The sequence below is a fragment of the Apus apus genome, chromosome 14 (genome assembly GCF_020740795.1).
Source record: "Apus apus isolate bApuApu2 chromosome 14, bApuApu2.pri.cur, whole genome shotgun sequence".
Lineage (NCBI taxonomy): Eukaryota > Metazoa > Chordata > Aves > Apodiformes > Apodidae > Apus > Apus apus.
The window spans coordinates 8,027,815-8,042,351 of NC_067295.1; the positions used below are offsets into that span (position 1 = coordinate 8,027,815).

The following is a 14,537-nucleotide window of genomic DNA, read 5'->3' on the forward strand; positions in this document are numbered from 1 at the left end:
TTCTTACCTTCAGCCATCAGAGAGCAGGGCAACACGAAGCTGGGTGAGGTTGAAGAGTGGTGAAATAAAGCAGCTGCTATTTGCATAATCAAAATATGATGTATTTACAGAACACCAGCATCCTGTCAGCAGTTGATGACATCCAGCTTTTGTTGGATGATCACCTTGTTAAGACTCAGACAATGTGTGGCTCTCCCTTCATCAAACCAATAGAAGCTGAATGCCGGGTAAGGAAGAGCTGGATTGATGGAGCTTGCTTTCCCTAAGTGCTTTAAGGTTTTTTGGCATAATAAGTTGTTATATGGCCTATAGTTTTTAACTGTTTTAAGAACACATATTTTTCTTCAATCTTTCCTCAAAATAAAGTAATTCTTTATGTGATTTTGCTTAAATATTAAATGTTTTTATTACAGGCTTGGAAAGATAAGCTGTCTTTAATACAAGATATTCTAGATAGCTGGTTAAAATGTCAGGCAACATGGTTGTATTTGGAACCAATTTTCAGTTCAGAAGACATTATAGCTCAAATGCCTGAAGAGGGCAGAAAGTTTGGGGTTGTGAATGCATACTGGAAGGCCATTATGGCACAAGTGGTAAGTGCTTGCATTTAATAAATTGTGTATTTTTATGTGTATCCGGTAACAGGATTATTAGTGTCGTGAAGATATACTAGCTTTTCTGGAGTTAGAGATTTCTATTTAAGTCACAAGAAGGTATAATACATAGTGGAAAATCCTTTACTAAAGCCCCATAGTCTGGCAGTAAAAGTGGTAGATTGTCATTATTGTTTTGAGGTTTCTGTAAAGTCTGGATATTGCAGGATAAATTAGAACTCATAATATTTTAATTTTAAATTTTCTGGCTTTGGCATTGTTAAATGTTCAGAATTAACTACAAGATGAATGATTTTTGCTTTCAGAATCTGTTTCAGGGTTCACTGACAATCTGTAGAAAGCCTTTTCTGGATACAGTTAGATTTTGGATTAGGCTTGTAAGGCTTACACATTATTAGAGCAACTAAAATACTTTTGTATATTATTGTTCTCTAATATGTTGTGGCATGGTTATTCAAAACTGTGGTGAATATGTACTGAGATGGTAGTGTGTCTGGATAGGTAACAGGGATAGTAAGTGCTGTTGGATAAAACTGAGAAATCGGGTAAGAGGCAAACAACTTCTAGCAGTTTCTGATGTGCATTTGTTTTTATAAAGGTGAAAGACTCAAAGGTCCTTGCAGCAGCTGAACAGCCTATGATGTTGGACAGGCTTCAGGAAGCAAATACTCTCTTAGAAGATGTTCAGAAAGGGTTGAATACTTATTTGGAGAAGAAAAGATTGTATTTCCCAAGGTAAAGTAATTGAAGAGTCCTAAGTTAGAGACAAAAATCCATAAGCTCTTTCAAACCATTTCTACTGAATCAGAAAGTCTTATTTTGTAAACACGTGTGGGAGAGTTCTGTGCAACAAGAAGTGAAAATAGTCTGAATTTAGGGTTAGAAACACATTATCACTTACAGGGCATTTTTATAGCCACTTGGTACTTTCATGTGGCTGATTTGCAATTATGTCTCTGCCCTACTCTCTTCAGTTGTACAGAAGTGGATGATACGTGAGAGTTACAGAATCTTGTCCAGATAATCATATATGTTTTAAAAAGTCTGTATTGGCTGCAAAATCTGGTCTTCCCTGCGTGAGTTTGAGAACCCTTTTTCCTTCTTCTGCATAAAAGGATGATCATATTGAAATTCTAAAAATACAGGTGTGAAGAGTTTTGTAATGTGAAAAATTGCTTAGGAAAGGAATTTGTCATAATAATTTCCTCTCTGTTACACTAGTGTCCTAAGCAGCAGAAAAAAAATTCCATCTATCTTGCATGAATAGATTATTATTGACAATTTTAATGATTGGAAAATTTGTGTTCGTTAATTGTATTTTTCCAACAGGTTCTTCTTCCTATCTAATGATGAGCTACTTGAAATACTGTCTGAAACAAAGGATCCTCTCCGAGTACAACCACATTTAAAGAAGTGTTTTGAAGGAATTGCTAAACTGGAGTTCACAGAAAAGTTGGAGATCTTAGGCATGATCAGTTCAGAGAAAGAAATTGTTCCTTTCATAGATAAAATCTATCCAGCGAATGCAAAAGTAAATTTTTTTTTTCACTTTATGATATTAAATTAGTACTTTGCCTGAAGTGTATGTTTTTTGGGGGAGTGAAGTTTAAAATATTTAGGATCAGATAATGAAATATGTTTAGGAAGTGAGAGTGCAGACTGGTTCCTAGATCAAAAAAGGGTTCCTACAAATAGGAATAAGACATAGCAGTTTTGGGGTAAATTCCTCTGGGCACTTTTCTCTAGCTTTATGCCCTTATTACTTTTAAGACATAGATATATTAGATTTATATGTATAAACCAAGCTTTATATATACACATATATGTAACATTGCACAACATGGCTGAAACAGAGGACTGAGGGAAATGATGAGTGACTGGCAGTGAAGAATCAGATAATTATTTCAAAAGGGAGTTGAAATAGTAACATTAAAAGTGTTGAAAAGTAGCTCAGTTCCAGCTTTTTCTTCAAGGAAGATGTTACTGCATAACATAAAGGTATGGAGCTGAACTGCTGTATGGTAACCAAAAAGAGATGAAAGGTGGGGCATGTTGTGAGTTACAGATAGCCTTTTGCCCTTAATCATCCAGGAGCAAAACATGTCCTGGGTTAAAATGGCCAAGCTTAACTGACCACGCAAGCTGTGATCTGTGTTTTTTGTTTATGCTTATTTGAAACCTACCCAGCTGTTTCTTCAGCTGAATTGTATTTGGAGTTACCTTGATTTACGTGCCTTCAGACAGTGTTAAACTGCAGTATTGCCTGTTGAAATTTGGGAAATTTCAACCTTTCTTCCTCCTATAGACCACATCCAGAAGTGAGCATATTTAAGCATAACAAATGTAAAAGAATTTTTTCCTGAAGAGGAATATAGTCAAGAAGTGTGTATTGACTCCTACCTGTTTTTCTTTTTTGAAGGGCATGGTAGAAAAATGGCTTTTGCAAGTAGAGGAAATGATGCTGGCCAGTGTAAAAGAAGTTATTCAAGAAGGCATAAAAGGATATATCAAGGTAATTGTTCCTGAATTATAGGATAAAATAGATTTCACCAGCAACTACACATAAACAGGTTGCTCAAATTCTTTACCAGGGAAGAATGTTTGTAGCTAAGTGGAATCCAGCTCTCCTTGTTCAGTAGTTCTAGTCTGAAGTTTTTTTAACTGGGAATTTCTTGAAGTGTCTGTGCTGATTCTCATTTATCTACAGCATGAGGCAAAAGAAATATGGGTGAAGTAATTGCTATCAGGAACATAATCTAATGTGTTTATATGACTTTCTGTGTCTGGAATGGATCTTTTTCTTTAAGGTTCCTCGAAAAACATGGGTACTTCAGTGGCCTGGGCAGGTGGTTATTTGTGTTTCATCCATTTACTGGACACAAGAAGTGAGTGAGGCTATAAGTAAAGGAACGTTACCGGTAAGGTTTTCTTCTGCCTTTCTATTAATTAATCAGATTTTAGTGCTTAGTAATAAAAAGCTTCTTATCTTTAATTTATAGAAGAAATCTAATCCACATTTACCCAACAGAGGGTAAATTCATCTGCTATAATAGAATTTTGGCATTTCTATTAGGAAGAAAGGTCAGACTTCTCCATACATTATTTTCAGGCCATAAAGCTTTTTGAAGTGGTCGTAGTAAAATAAAATGCCAGTATCTCAAAAGAGTTTAACATGTTTGTGTAATGCCAGGACTTCCATTACTATGTTTTGTTACTGCACCCACGGGAGGTTAGGAACTGCTAGCTACAACGTTAACCTTAATGCCCCTGTTCTGTTTCTGTGGCAGGATTACTTGGAGAAGAGCAATCAACAGATTGGGGAGATTGTAGAGTTAGTGAGAGGAAAGCTGTCCAGTGGAGCCCGGCTGACACTTGGAGCTCTCACCGTCATTGACGTGCATGGTAATTGGGCAGTCACTGGTACCCGTTACATCTGGGGCAGGGCTGCTGTTGCTAGCTGGGTAATTATTGGAAAGAGGCAGCTGGGAGGCTTTCTCTGACTTAAAACAACCTTTACAGAGTTATTGCACAGTGCCTCTGGGCAGATGGAGGTGTCTCCGCCTGGCAAACTATCTCCTATCTATTTAGAACAGGCACTGGAATCTAGATCAAATTAGGTTGATACCTTATGCAAAACAGATGCAAATTCCTTTCTAACATGAAAACCAGTCCACTACTCTTAAATGGTGACTTACGTAGCTATAAGAAAATGATAGTTACATGTAATTTTAAGTAAACTGACATATTAGAAGTGTTTAGATTGTTCAAGTAATATCTCTTACTCTACAGCTCGTGATGTGGTTGCAAAGTTGGTTGAAGTCAAAGTCACAGATCTGAATGACTTCCAGTGGATTTCTCAGCTGAGATACTACTGGGAAGAGGATGATGTACTAGTGCGAATGATAACAACAGAAGCCAAATACGGTTATGAGTATCTGGGCAATTCTCTGCGTCTGGTTATAACTCCACTAACGGATCGATGCTATAGGTAAAGCCATGTTGTCTGTGAAGAATGTTCTCATTTTCTGCATCCATCTGTATTTACATTCATTTGTTACAGTTAATAATAGAAGGAACTTCAGCAGCTAAGGGTTTCCTGTAGGTTTTTTGAGGTAAATCTTACATATCTTCTTTGCCCAGATATGGTAGCATTTCCGATGTATAGGTTTTTGACCAGTAGGTGAGTAACAGTCTCTGTTCTATCTAAGAATGTGCTTCTGAAAAGAGCTGGCAGCTCATGGTATTGCAACAGTAAGAACTCTACAGTATCACTGGTCAATTAATTTCTTTGAAGTAAGACTTACAGGTAGGATATACCTGCCTGTAAAATAAATGAGGTAATTATAGAGCCCTTCACAGATATTTGAATGTGGTTAGCTTCCTGTTCTTCTGCTTACTTGGAAGAGGTTGAAATGTAAATACTTCATCCCCCAAGGTTGAAGTAGTCAAGGGCATTTGGTATTTCACTTCTGTTGAACCCTGGAGATACAGGTCATCTCAGCAGGTAATTTTAGGTCAAAGGCTTAAAGAACTTTATAGTGTCTCCAGGCAAATACATGGTGAGGATACCAAGATTTTACTTCAGCACTGAGCTGTGAACCTGCCATTGTGTAGGAGGCACTTGTAGTCAAGTGCCTGTGTTAATGCCTATGCTGGCAAATGCTTAATCTTTTGTCATTCACAGAGGTGTTGATGGAGGCACGTGGCTGGTGCATTAGCTGTAAACTGGGTTTGTTGTCATTAGGATTAGCTCAATCTAAACTAAGACTGTGCAGTCAACTGTGCTAGATGTAGTTTCAGTCCAAGCAATGAGCAAGCAGACTACTCAGCACAATTTAAGAACTGCTTTTGGTCGCAAAGCCTTTGAATGAAGCTTTTGCAAAACGATCAGATGACTCCAATGTTAATGGAGATCTCATTTTTAGGGTGAAAATCACTTGGAGAGCAACGTGATTCCCAGGTCTTTGAAACAACCTTTATGGTTTCTCAGCCATTTCTAAAGATTTACTTATTTTATAAAGCCAGCTTCAAGTTCTTGTTGTAAGGAGTGCCTCTTGATGAAAAAATGTGGTTTTTGTGAACTCTGCCTATTTGCTCATCTCACTGTGCATTTGCTTGCATAATTGAGGATATTCAGGGTGGATGCATGTAACAAAAAGTCTTGACATTCCTTGTAGGCCAAGTGGGTGAATGTGAGCTTCCACAAATGAGAATCAATTATGAGACAATACTGGTTTTTTAGGGCAACCTGAAAGTCAATAGGGAACAAGTAAATTGTTTCCAGGGGAACCTGCATAGGAAGATATTTATCTATCTCTTCAGAAACAATCTGCTGTTATAATTATTATTTCTAGTTCCTGTGTTCTTGTTTATGCAGGACGTTAATGGGTGCTTTAAAATTAAATCTCGGTGGTGCTCCAGAAGGACCTGCTGGGACTGGCAAAACAGAAACAACAAAAGATCTAGCAAAAGCTCTAGCTAAGCAGGTACCTAAGTACAAACTTCTTTTCTTTCCATTATTTATGTTTGGATATGTGGATGTTTAATGAAATGCCATTCTTAATACTATTCTGAACTGCTTGTTCTGTACCTATTCTCTATTCACAGAAATAGCTGGCAAGTAGCACAGGTTTAGAACTGTGCTTATATGGCATCTTAGGGTTGTAATCCAAAGTTAGAAATAATAATCGTTTTCCATTTTAGATGCTAAGAATTTTATAGTGGACTTTGTGTTAATACTAAGAGATGTTCTCTGTGTTTTTTATTGTAGTGTGTGGTCTTTAATTGCTCCGATGGCCTTGATTACAAGGCAATGGGCAAGTTCTTTAAGGGACTGGCACAAGCTGGTGCATGGGCCTGCTTTGACGAGTTCAATAGAATTGAGGTAATGTTTTAACTTGAATAAATAAACTGATAAAGCTTCAATTTAAGACACAAAAATTTTTAGATTGAGACATGACAGCATTACTGTCCATTTTCTACTTCTGTTTGTTGTATAGACTCCTTGTTTCCATAATGAGAGAGAAATAGGTACTTGTCTGCCTGCTCTAGGAACACCTGCGCTGTGTTGTACAAGCATTGTGTTCTGAGCTAGTTTGGCTGAAAAAATTGTTCCTGTGCAATTTCCTCCTTTATATGTGACACTCATTTGCTGGGAAAGAGCTGTCCTCTTCTCCTTGAGGAATCAAGCTATAGTTGTGGGGCTGCATTTATCTGTGTTCATCAGAAGGCAAACCCCAAAGGAGGAATTCTTGTGATGACTGACTGCCACTAGCTGTGTAGCCAGATACATCTAATCCCTTCCTTGGTCTTACTCAATTTTTTGTTTGTTTTAGTTCTTATTTTAATTATTTTTTTTAATTGTGGACTTTGGATAAGTTTTATTGTTATTTTTGTGGAGTTATATTTAAGTAAATACTAGTAAATGTAGGAATTCCATTAAGATCTGCTTTTATGTTTTAGTAACCGTGACACCTTAATTTCTCTGTTGGTCTGCTGTAACTTACTTGTGAATGAATTCAAGTGTTAGCATTGTCATTTTCCAATATTCTGTTACCTTGATACTTTAAAGTAGTGAGGATTAGCCCTAGGCTGCCTTACCCATGCCTTCAGTTTGGGGCATTGAGGGAATCAGTCTTTCTAAATAGGCTAAATTCTGTATATGAGCTGAAAGAAAAGTGCTTTTGGAGGCCTCCAGAGGGAGTTCCTGTCCACATTACTTAGATGTCTACATTCAGGCAGATGGTATTTACCTTTGCAGGCTCTTAGAAGTCCCTGTTGCTCTGTCTGCATTGGGTAAGGTAGGGAATGGTGGCACTAATTTTCAGAGAATCACTTCAATAGGCAGGTAAGGGGCTTAGTTATCAGACACAGGATGATTTCACCTGGAGGAATGCAGATACAGCTATCAAAATATATAAACAAAAACATTTTCTGTTGTCTCCAAGTGTCTTATGTTGTGCTATCTGTTCTGCCTTTATTAGGTTGAAGTATTATCTGTAGTTGCCCAGCAAATCCTCAGCATCCAGCAAGCTATTATTCGTGGACTGAAAACATTCATCTTTGAAGGGACAGAGATTTCTCTTAATCCCACTTGTGCTGTGTTTATCACAATGAATCCTGGGTATGCTGGACGGGCAGAGCTGCCTGATAATCTGAAGGTAAATCTGGAATCCTGATTTCTTGTAGAAATTGAACAGAATTTGCAGCTGGTGGCCTATTCTAATAACAAAAGGAAGGTAGCTATCAAATAATACACTGTAACCCATTCAAGTGTATTCTGCTGCTCTTTTTGCTAAGCCTTAATAAGTGATAGGGTTGTACAAAATTCACAGATGAAAGGTCCCGGTCTAACCATTCTAATACCAGTACACAGCTTTAACTGTGCTCACTCTAGGTAGAAATTCTCCTCGTTTACAATGGCTTGGCTATCAAAATCCCAGTTTAAATTTATTGTAATTTTCCAAGTTGCTCAGACACTACAGAAGGGACTAATATTATCCTAGTTCTTTTCCTAGCTTTGTCACAATTTTTTTCATGGCCTTTTACAAGAGATTAACCGCACCATGTGCTAGTTTGCCTACCGTGAAAGTGAGATGAATGACACCTCCCTTTCCCTCTATTTCTTTAGGATGATGTCTCTTTCTAAACATTTGATCCTACAACACTTTAGCACAGACCTCTTGAGTGACTTGATAAGATGATAATGAAATGGAATGGGATAGAATAGAATAGAATTCAATTCTAATGCAATATCACAGATTTCAGGTGATTCTTAAAGTAATGAAAATGGAATACAGAGTATAGAAGTTTCTTAATTTATGAAGAGGTACTATTCTTACAAAACAGGCACAAGTTATTACCATATTCCAAAGTCTAAGCATGTATCTTACTTTCTTACAGGCACTGTTCCGAACAGTTGCCATGATGGTTCCAGATTATGCTTTGATTGGAGAAATTTCACTTTATTCAATGGGTTTTCTGGACTCTCGAAGGTAAGACATGTTGAATTTTCCACCTCAATAGAGTCTGATAAACTTCATTCCTTTATACACAAAATGTGTGGTTTTGGCATGTAATTCTGGAAGGCTGTCCATGTTCTGTTTCTCTAGAAAGTACTTTTTAACCTTCTGCTTTACCATCAATTCTCATTTACCACCTCATGTTGATGGGTATACACCTCTACACAGAATCATTTAAAAAATGTATCATAATATAGAACAGAATTCCTAAATGGCATGCACATTTTCTGGCATGGCTACAGTTTCTACAGTTCTGCTTCCTAGGTGTTTTGGGCCATCTTGTCAGCTGATATGTCTGATAATCACTGCAGTTTCTTTGTGTACCTAGGTACTTAAGTTATTTTCCTTGCATGGTGAGATGTTCATTCTACATGTAATATTTTAACATCCACAGTCTTGCCCAGAAAATTGTTGCAACTTACCGTTTGTGCTCTGAGCAGCTGTCCTCTCAGCATCACTATGATTATGGAATGCGTGCTGTTAAATCTGTCCTGACAGCAGCAGGAAACTTAAAACTGAAGTACCCAGATGAAAATGAAAGTGTATTGTTACTTCGAGCTTTGCTGGATGTTAACTTGGCCAAATTCTTGGCACAGGACGTGCCATTGTTTCAGGTAAGCTATCAGGTCAGTGTGTTAGGTTTTGTGATGATGAGGTCCATTATAAGAACCTACAGAAACAAGTCATTATCTTAATCTAGAACAGTTTGATCTAGATGCTGCTGTATTAGTATAGAGTTATTTCAGACCATTGATCTCTATGGTTTTGTTAGTATTATTTTGAAAAGCAAACTTTCAGTGGTGGCTTTTAAGTTATTCTATAAAGTGCTTTTTAAGATATCTTTCTAAAAGTCACTATGTACTGTTTCATTTTTGGAAACCATTCTTCAAAATTTGCATTCGGACTTTGTGATTCAGAAGTGATGTGGACAACTAAATTATGATCAAATACAAATTTGTAGTCAGAATTAAAGTGACAAGGTTTCTGTTCACGTGTTGCTTTAACAGAAAAAAAAAAAAAAAGACAAGGCTAAGCTACACAGCAATCAACATTAAAGACCTAAAAGCTAGAGTACAAGCACACGCAGGGTGATTGCACTGAAATTTCAGAACACATATCTATCTATTTCATCAGTGAAATTCTTTCAACCACTTTCACATCCTTTCCTGAAATACTGGGGGCAAATTTGCAGAAGGTTATGCTTTCTTTTACAAAATGTGTGTCTGAAAAATGCAGGCACTCATTTCTGTTTCATGCGCACAGAATGAGTCAATGACTACAGTTTGCCTAGAAGTTAGCTTTTTCCAGCTGAGGATATTTCCTCTTAAGCTCCTGTTGACTGTGTGAATATTGTTCTACTTGTAGATTTTTCTGTTTTGGGAATTCTTCCTTTTTGTAATCAGTGTTCTGTTCTTCCTTCACAGGGCATCATATCTGACCTGTTTCCTGGAGTCGTGCTTCCTACACCTGACTATGAACTGTTTATCCAGACACTAACTCAAAATATAGAAAAAAGGAGTCTTCAACCAGTTCCATGGTTCATTGAAAAAATCATTCAGGTTTATTTTCATGTACTTACTTGTGGGGAAGAAAAGTGTGAGAGCAGAAACATTCTTCATTCACTGTCTGTGTCATGAATGAATAGCTAATAGTTTCCATGATCAATTAATAGAATGTTACAAACAGCATATTTTTACTGAGTAAAAATCATGGAGTAGAAGGCTGCTTAGCTCATACTGATTTTTTTAATTCAGCCAGCCTTTGAAGGAGGCCTAATGTGCAGCCACATGGTCTTACGGGTCAGGATAGAAAATTAAATGGAATCTCTCACTCGCTGAGGCAGTGTAGCCAGTGTACAGAACTCTGAACTGAGAGACAGGTTCTCTTTCCAGTTCTGCTCACAATCTTGAGAAGTCTTGAAAAGGATGACATTTATCACCCTTGATTATGCTTCACCTCCAACTCTGTGTTCTCATTATCCCCATTTACTAACATTAGTGCAGTTTTAAAAAATGCTTTTGTTTTTTTTCTCTCTGTGAGTAGCACAGCCCAGTGACAGTGCAATAGCAAGGGCAAAAATGCATGGCCTGGAGCAGGATCATGAGAAGCCCTTCCAGCAGCACTTCAGAGCTTATGGCTTATGTTCAGACTTGACTTAAGCTTCTTTGCATACCATGCTTTATCTTTCATTTAACTAGAGGTAGTATTAACTGGTTAGGAATTAAAACTAAATCAGAAAACACCACCCATAGCCTAAGATTGAAATAAATAAATAAATAAATAAATCTTCTTAAGGCTTCTTCTTACAAGTCTGTTTGAAGCCTTTGACTTGAGTTCTGGCAAGATCTTGTGGGATAACTGAGGAAGTTACCACCCTTGCAGTCCAAAGTCAGCCTCTGGCAGATCCTCAGAACTGTAGTTTCATTCTGGTTGTGTTAGCTTCATTGGTAACCATTTATTTTAGTGAAGGCTTTGACACTGGGCTGTGATCTGCAGTGTCTACTTAGTACAGCCTGTACAATGATGCTGTTACAACTGAGGGATGTATTGAGCAAGGAGAAAAGGAGGGTGTCTGGGGGCAAGGACTTCTTCAGTTATCAGTGATAATTGCCATAATGCACTTCCCTTCTGACTTCGCTAACACTTCGTTCAGCCTTAATAGAGTGCATATACTTGGCTCATGTTTGTCCTGTTGTGTTCGAGTGCATGAGAGATACCTCTAGTTTCATGCCCATAGTGCTTGCCCTTGTGCTATGCCAAAGAGTCTCTTGTCACTGGTGCAGATCTACGAGATGATGCTGGTGCGCCACGGCTTCATGATTGTTGGGGAGCCTTTGGGTGGGAAGACCTGCGCGTACCAAGTGCTTGCAGGAGCCCTGGGTGATTTGTATGCAGGTAATGCTGTTCAGCCACAAGCTTCTCATTACATGAAGTTAATCCTGTGGCTAATCTTTGTCCTTTGCAGAGATATGTGTTACGCATTGTATTTGTGCATAATACCCTTGAAAAAACTAGCTCTGCTAGGGAGATTGTAAGTAGCTCCTATTCTGCTCTGCTTTTTTTCATGTGCTTTTGCACATAGGACTTTGTACTTTCCTTGTACACGTAATGGAATTTCTTATTTACTGCTGTCTAACTGCCAAGTGGCTGTGTTTTTTGGCTTTGAGCATCTGAAGTAGGATGGATCCTCAGGAATCTCCTTGTTCTGTACTTCATTTGTTGAATGAAACTGTCAATTCTTAAGCTTATCTATTTGTCTTTTTACACAGCAAAATCCATGGATGAATTTGCTGTTGAATACAAAATTATTAATCCCAAAGCAATTACCATGGGGCAGTTGTATGGTAGTTTTGACCCTGTAAGCCATGAGTGGACAGATGGAGTTCTTGCAAATGCCTTCAGGGAACAAGCATCTTCTACGACAGATGATCGGAAGTGGATTATTTTTGATGGCCCAGTGGATGCAGTTTGGATAGAGAACATGAACACTGTGCTGGATGATAATAAAAAGGTAGCCTGACTTTTGCCAGTAATCTTGTCCTTGAATAATGCATACTTTTTTTTAGTAGTAGCAATATTGTTAGCATGTTAGTCGAAGGAGGTGTGAGACTCAGGAAAGGCTGATGTACTTAAAAGTATTGCTTTTTTCCCCAGCTATAAGAGTGCGTTTAGTAGACGCTATTAAGCTGTTACTGCTTCCTAGAAGCCTTGTCTTGCTCCTGTGTTATTGAAGTGAGGTTTCTCATGGAGGCTTTTCTCATTGACCCTTTTAGAAAGCTGAAATACATTAAATCAGTTCTGTAACTGGAAACTGAACTTCCTTAAATTACTTAGTGAATAAATTAACTAAAATGAAGCTGCAGGTCTTAACTGTTTTTCCTTGCAGTTATTTAAAGGTAGAGCATAGTTCTCTGTGTCTCTGCAAGTCATTACAGTAACATGTAGAAAAGTTGAGATGAGGTCAGAAAGCATCAAGTATTGTGAGAATACAAATGAGTGAATAAAGAGTGACACTAAGGAGAATGTTGAGTGATTTTTATGACAGGCATTGCTTTGACTGACTGATCAGCACTGACATGACTACATGGTGTTTATGTGATGCTCTTCTTCTAGCTGTGCTTAATGAGTGGTGAAATAATTCAGATGAATTCAAAAATGAGTTTAATCTTTGAGCCAGCAGACTTAGAGGAAGCATCTCCAGCAACTGTAAGCAGGTAATGTGAAGCCATTCAAACTTGAACTGTCCCACCTTGCACATCTGTTCCTCTATCTTAGTTGTTTCTTCTTCCCAGGTGTGGTATGATCTATATGGATGCAGAACAGTTAGGTTGGAAGCCACTGAAGGATTCCTACCTGCAGACGCTGCCTCCAACCCTGCAGGAGGAACACCGAGAGCTGGTGGGAGACTTAATTTTTTACATAGCTCTAATTTAGAAGATTAACTTTGAGGTGATGCTCACAGTTTGCCCACTTGAAGGCAAGCATGCAGAATCAAAACTTCCTGACGTACTTTCAGGATTTAGAAGGTCTCACATCTCCTAGGGGCTGTTGTAATGTAGCAATGAATGTCAAATGTTGTTGCAAGGAAACTGCCTGAGAGCTGGAGATGCCAAAATATTAGAAATGCAATGTGGAAAAAGACTGGAAGGCTCAAAATGTTTGAACTCCTATCTAAGACATCTAGAGTTTCGCTTGAGAAATGCTTGTAATGATATTATTATCATTAACAGCATGATTTTCAAAGCCTTGGTCACATCATAAATCCTTGCTAAATAGTATTTTGTGTGTTGGTTTGCTTGCATGAATGAGAGCTCTTCAAGTTGTATATTGTAATATATCTTCAGTGGGATATATTCAGCAGCTGTTGGTGGGAATCAGCTTTTAATCTTATAAAAAATAAAATTCCCTTTTATTGTGCAATAAAATATAGTAAAAGAGTGAGAGTAAGATCTGTCTGCAATAGGATTGCAGCTGGAGAAAACTTTGATTTCTGTCATTTGACAAGATCCCTTTGAGGTTTTTTTCAGGAAATGAGGGCCAAATTCAAGAGAGGTACCAAGACTAGAAGAGCTCTTTATTGACAGTTTTCTAAGTTAATCAGAGCAAAATAATTATTCCTTAACCAGCAGATAGCTTGATCCTTTAGTGCATGTCCTTGAGTACTAATCTGTTGGAAAAAGCTAGATATCTTTCCTGGTGACCTGCTGGAGTTCATGAAGCAGATACCACCAGCCATGGTCATTGCCTGCATGCTGTGACACTCCTGCAGGTACCAGTCAGTTCCAGCTTTCTGGAATTTCTGCTGTGGCACAGTATTTGTGCTGGGTCCTCAGTAGGGACCTGTTCTTTTTAAGGGAGAATGAAGGCCTTATCTTTGTTTCTGTTGGAATGTTTTTGTTGTTGCCTAAGAAAAGCAGTGGTCTCCCTAGGCTGAGCTGCTGCTCTGCTGTCTGAATTGGTAAGTGGGTAACAAAATTCTTGCTGAAAACTTCTCTGTGGTAGAAGCAAGTTGTTTTCACCATCAGATTATGACCCTGTGACCTTGTGATCATGCAAGTACTGCCTCACACAGGTCCTTTCCTGATCTTCCCCTGCCAACTTGAAGAATTTCCCGTGGCTTATATTTTATTGAGAGAGAATTGAGGGACAGTAGTAACTCCTGCATTATTTTAAATCCATTTCCTTTTCTCCTGTAGGTCAATAACCTGTTTATGTGGCTAGTCCAGCCCTGTTTAGATTTTATTCACTTTAATTGCAAAGTCTTTGTGCAAACATCCTCTATTCATCTGAGTTATAGCTTGATGAAACTCTATACTTGTTTGCTTGGTAAGTACCCTAAGCCTTCTTCATTTTATTTCAATTTTTCTTTTTTTCCTGCTGTGTCCCATGATAAGATGCAGGT

At 38.0% G+C, this 14,537-nt stretch overlaps 1 protein-coding gene across 1 annotated transcript in view; it reads left to right on the top strand.

Moving 5' to 3' along the window:
* Nucleotides 1–14,537, top strand: part of DNAH3 (dynein axonemal heavy chain 3) — a 55,323-nt gene that overhangs the window by 20,141 nt on the left and 20,645 nt on the right. Inside the window, exons 21-39 of the mRNA XM_051632700.1 lie at nucleotides 111–227; nucleotides 414–593; nucleotides 1,213–1,349; nucleotides 1,944–2,145; nucleotides 3,034–3,126; nucleotides 3,422–3,532; nucleotides 3,902–4,016; nucleotides 4,404–4,602; nucleotides 5,992–6,100; nucleotides 6,385–6,498; nucleotides 7,598–7,774; nucleotides 8,517–8,608; nucleotides 9,030–9,249; nucleotides 10,060–10,194; nucleotides 11,419–11,530; nucleotides 11,905–12,146; nucleotides 12,749–12,849; nucleotides 12,928–13,033; nucleotides 14,332–14,461. Of these exons, the coding sequence (XP_051488660.1) occupies nucleotides 111–227; nucleotides 414–593; nucleotides 1,213–1,349; nucleotides 1,944–2,145; nucleotides 3,034–3,126; nucleotides 3,422–3,532; nucleotides 3,902–4,016; nucleotides 4,404–4,602; nucleotides 5,992–6,100; nucleotides 6,385–6,498; nucleotides 7,598–7,774; nucleotides 8,517–8,608; nucleotides 9,030–9,249; nucleotides 10,060–10,194; nucleotides 11,419–11,530; nucleotides 11,905–12,146; nucleotides 12,749–12,849; nucleotides 12,928–13,033; nucleotides 14,332–14,461 (2,692 nt within the window). The remainder of the gene's footprint in view (nucleotides 1–110; nucleotides 228–413; nucleotides 594–1,212; nucleotides 1,350–1,943; nucleotides 2,146–3,033; nucleotides 3,127–3,421; nucleotides 3,533–3,901; nucleotides 4,017–4,403; nucleotides 4,603–5,991; nucleotides 6,101–6,384; nucleotides 6,499–7,597; nucleotides 7,775–8,516; nucleotides 8,609–9,029; nucleotides 9,250–10,059; nucleotides 10,195–11,418; nucleotides 11,531–11,904; nucleotides 12,147–12,748; nucleotides 12,850–12,927; nucleotides 13,034–14,331; nucleotides 14,462–14,537) is intronic.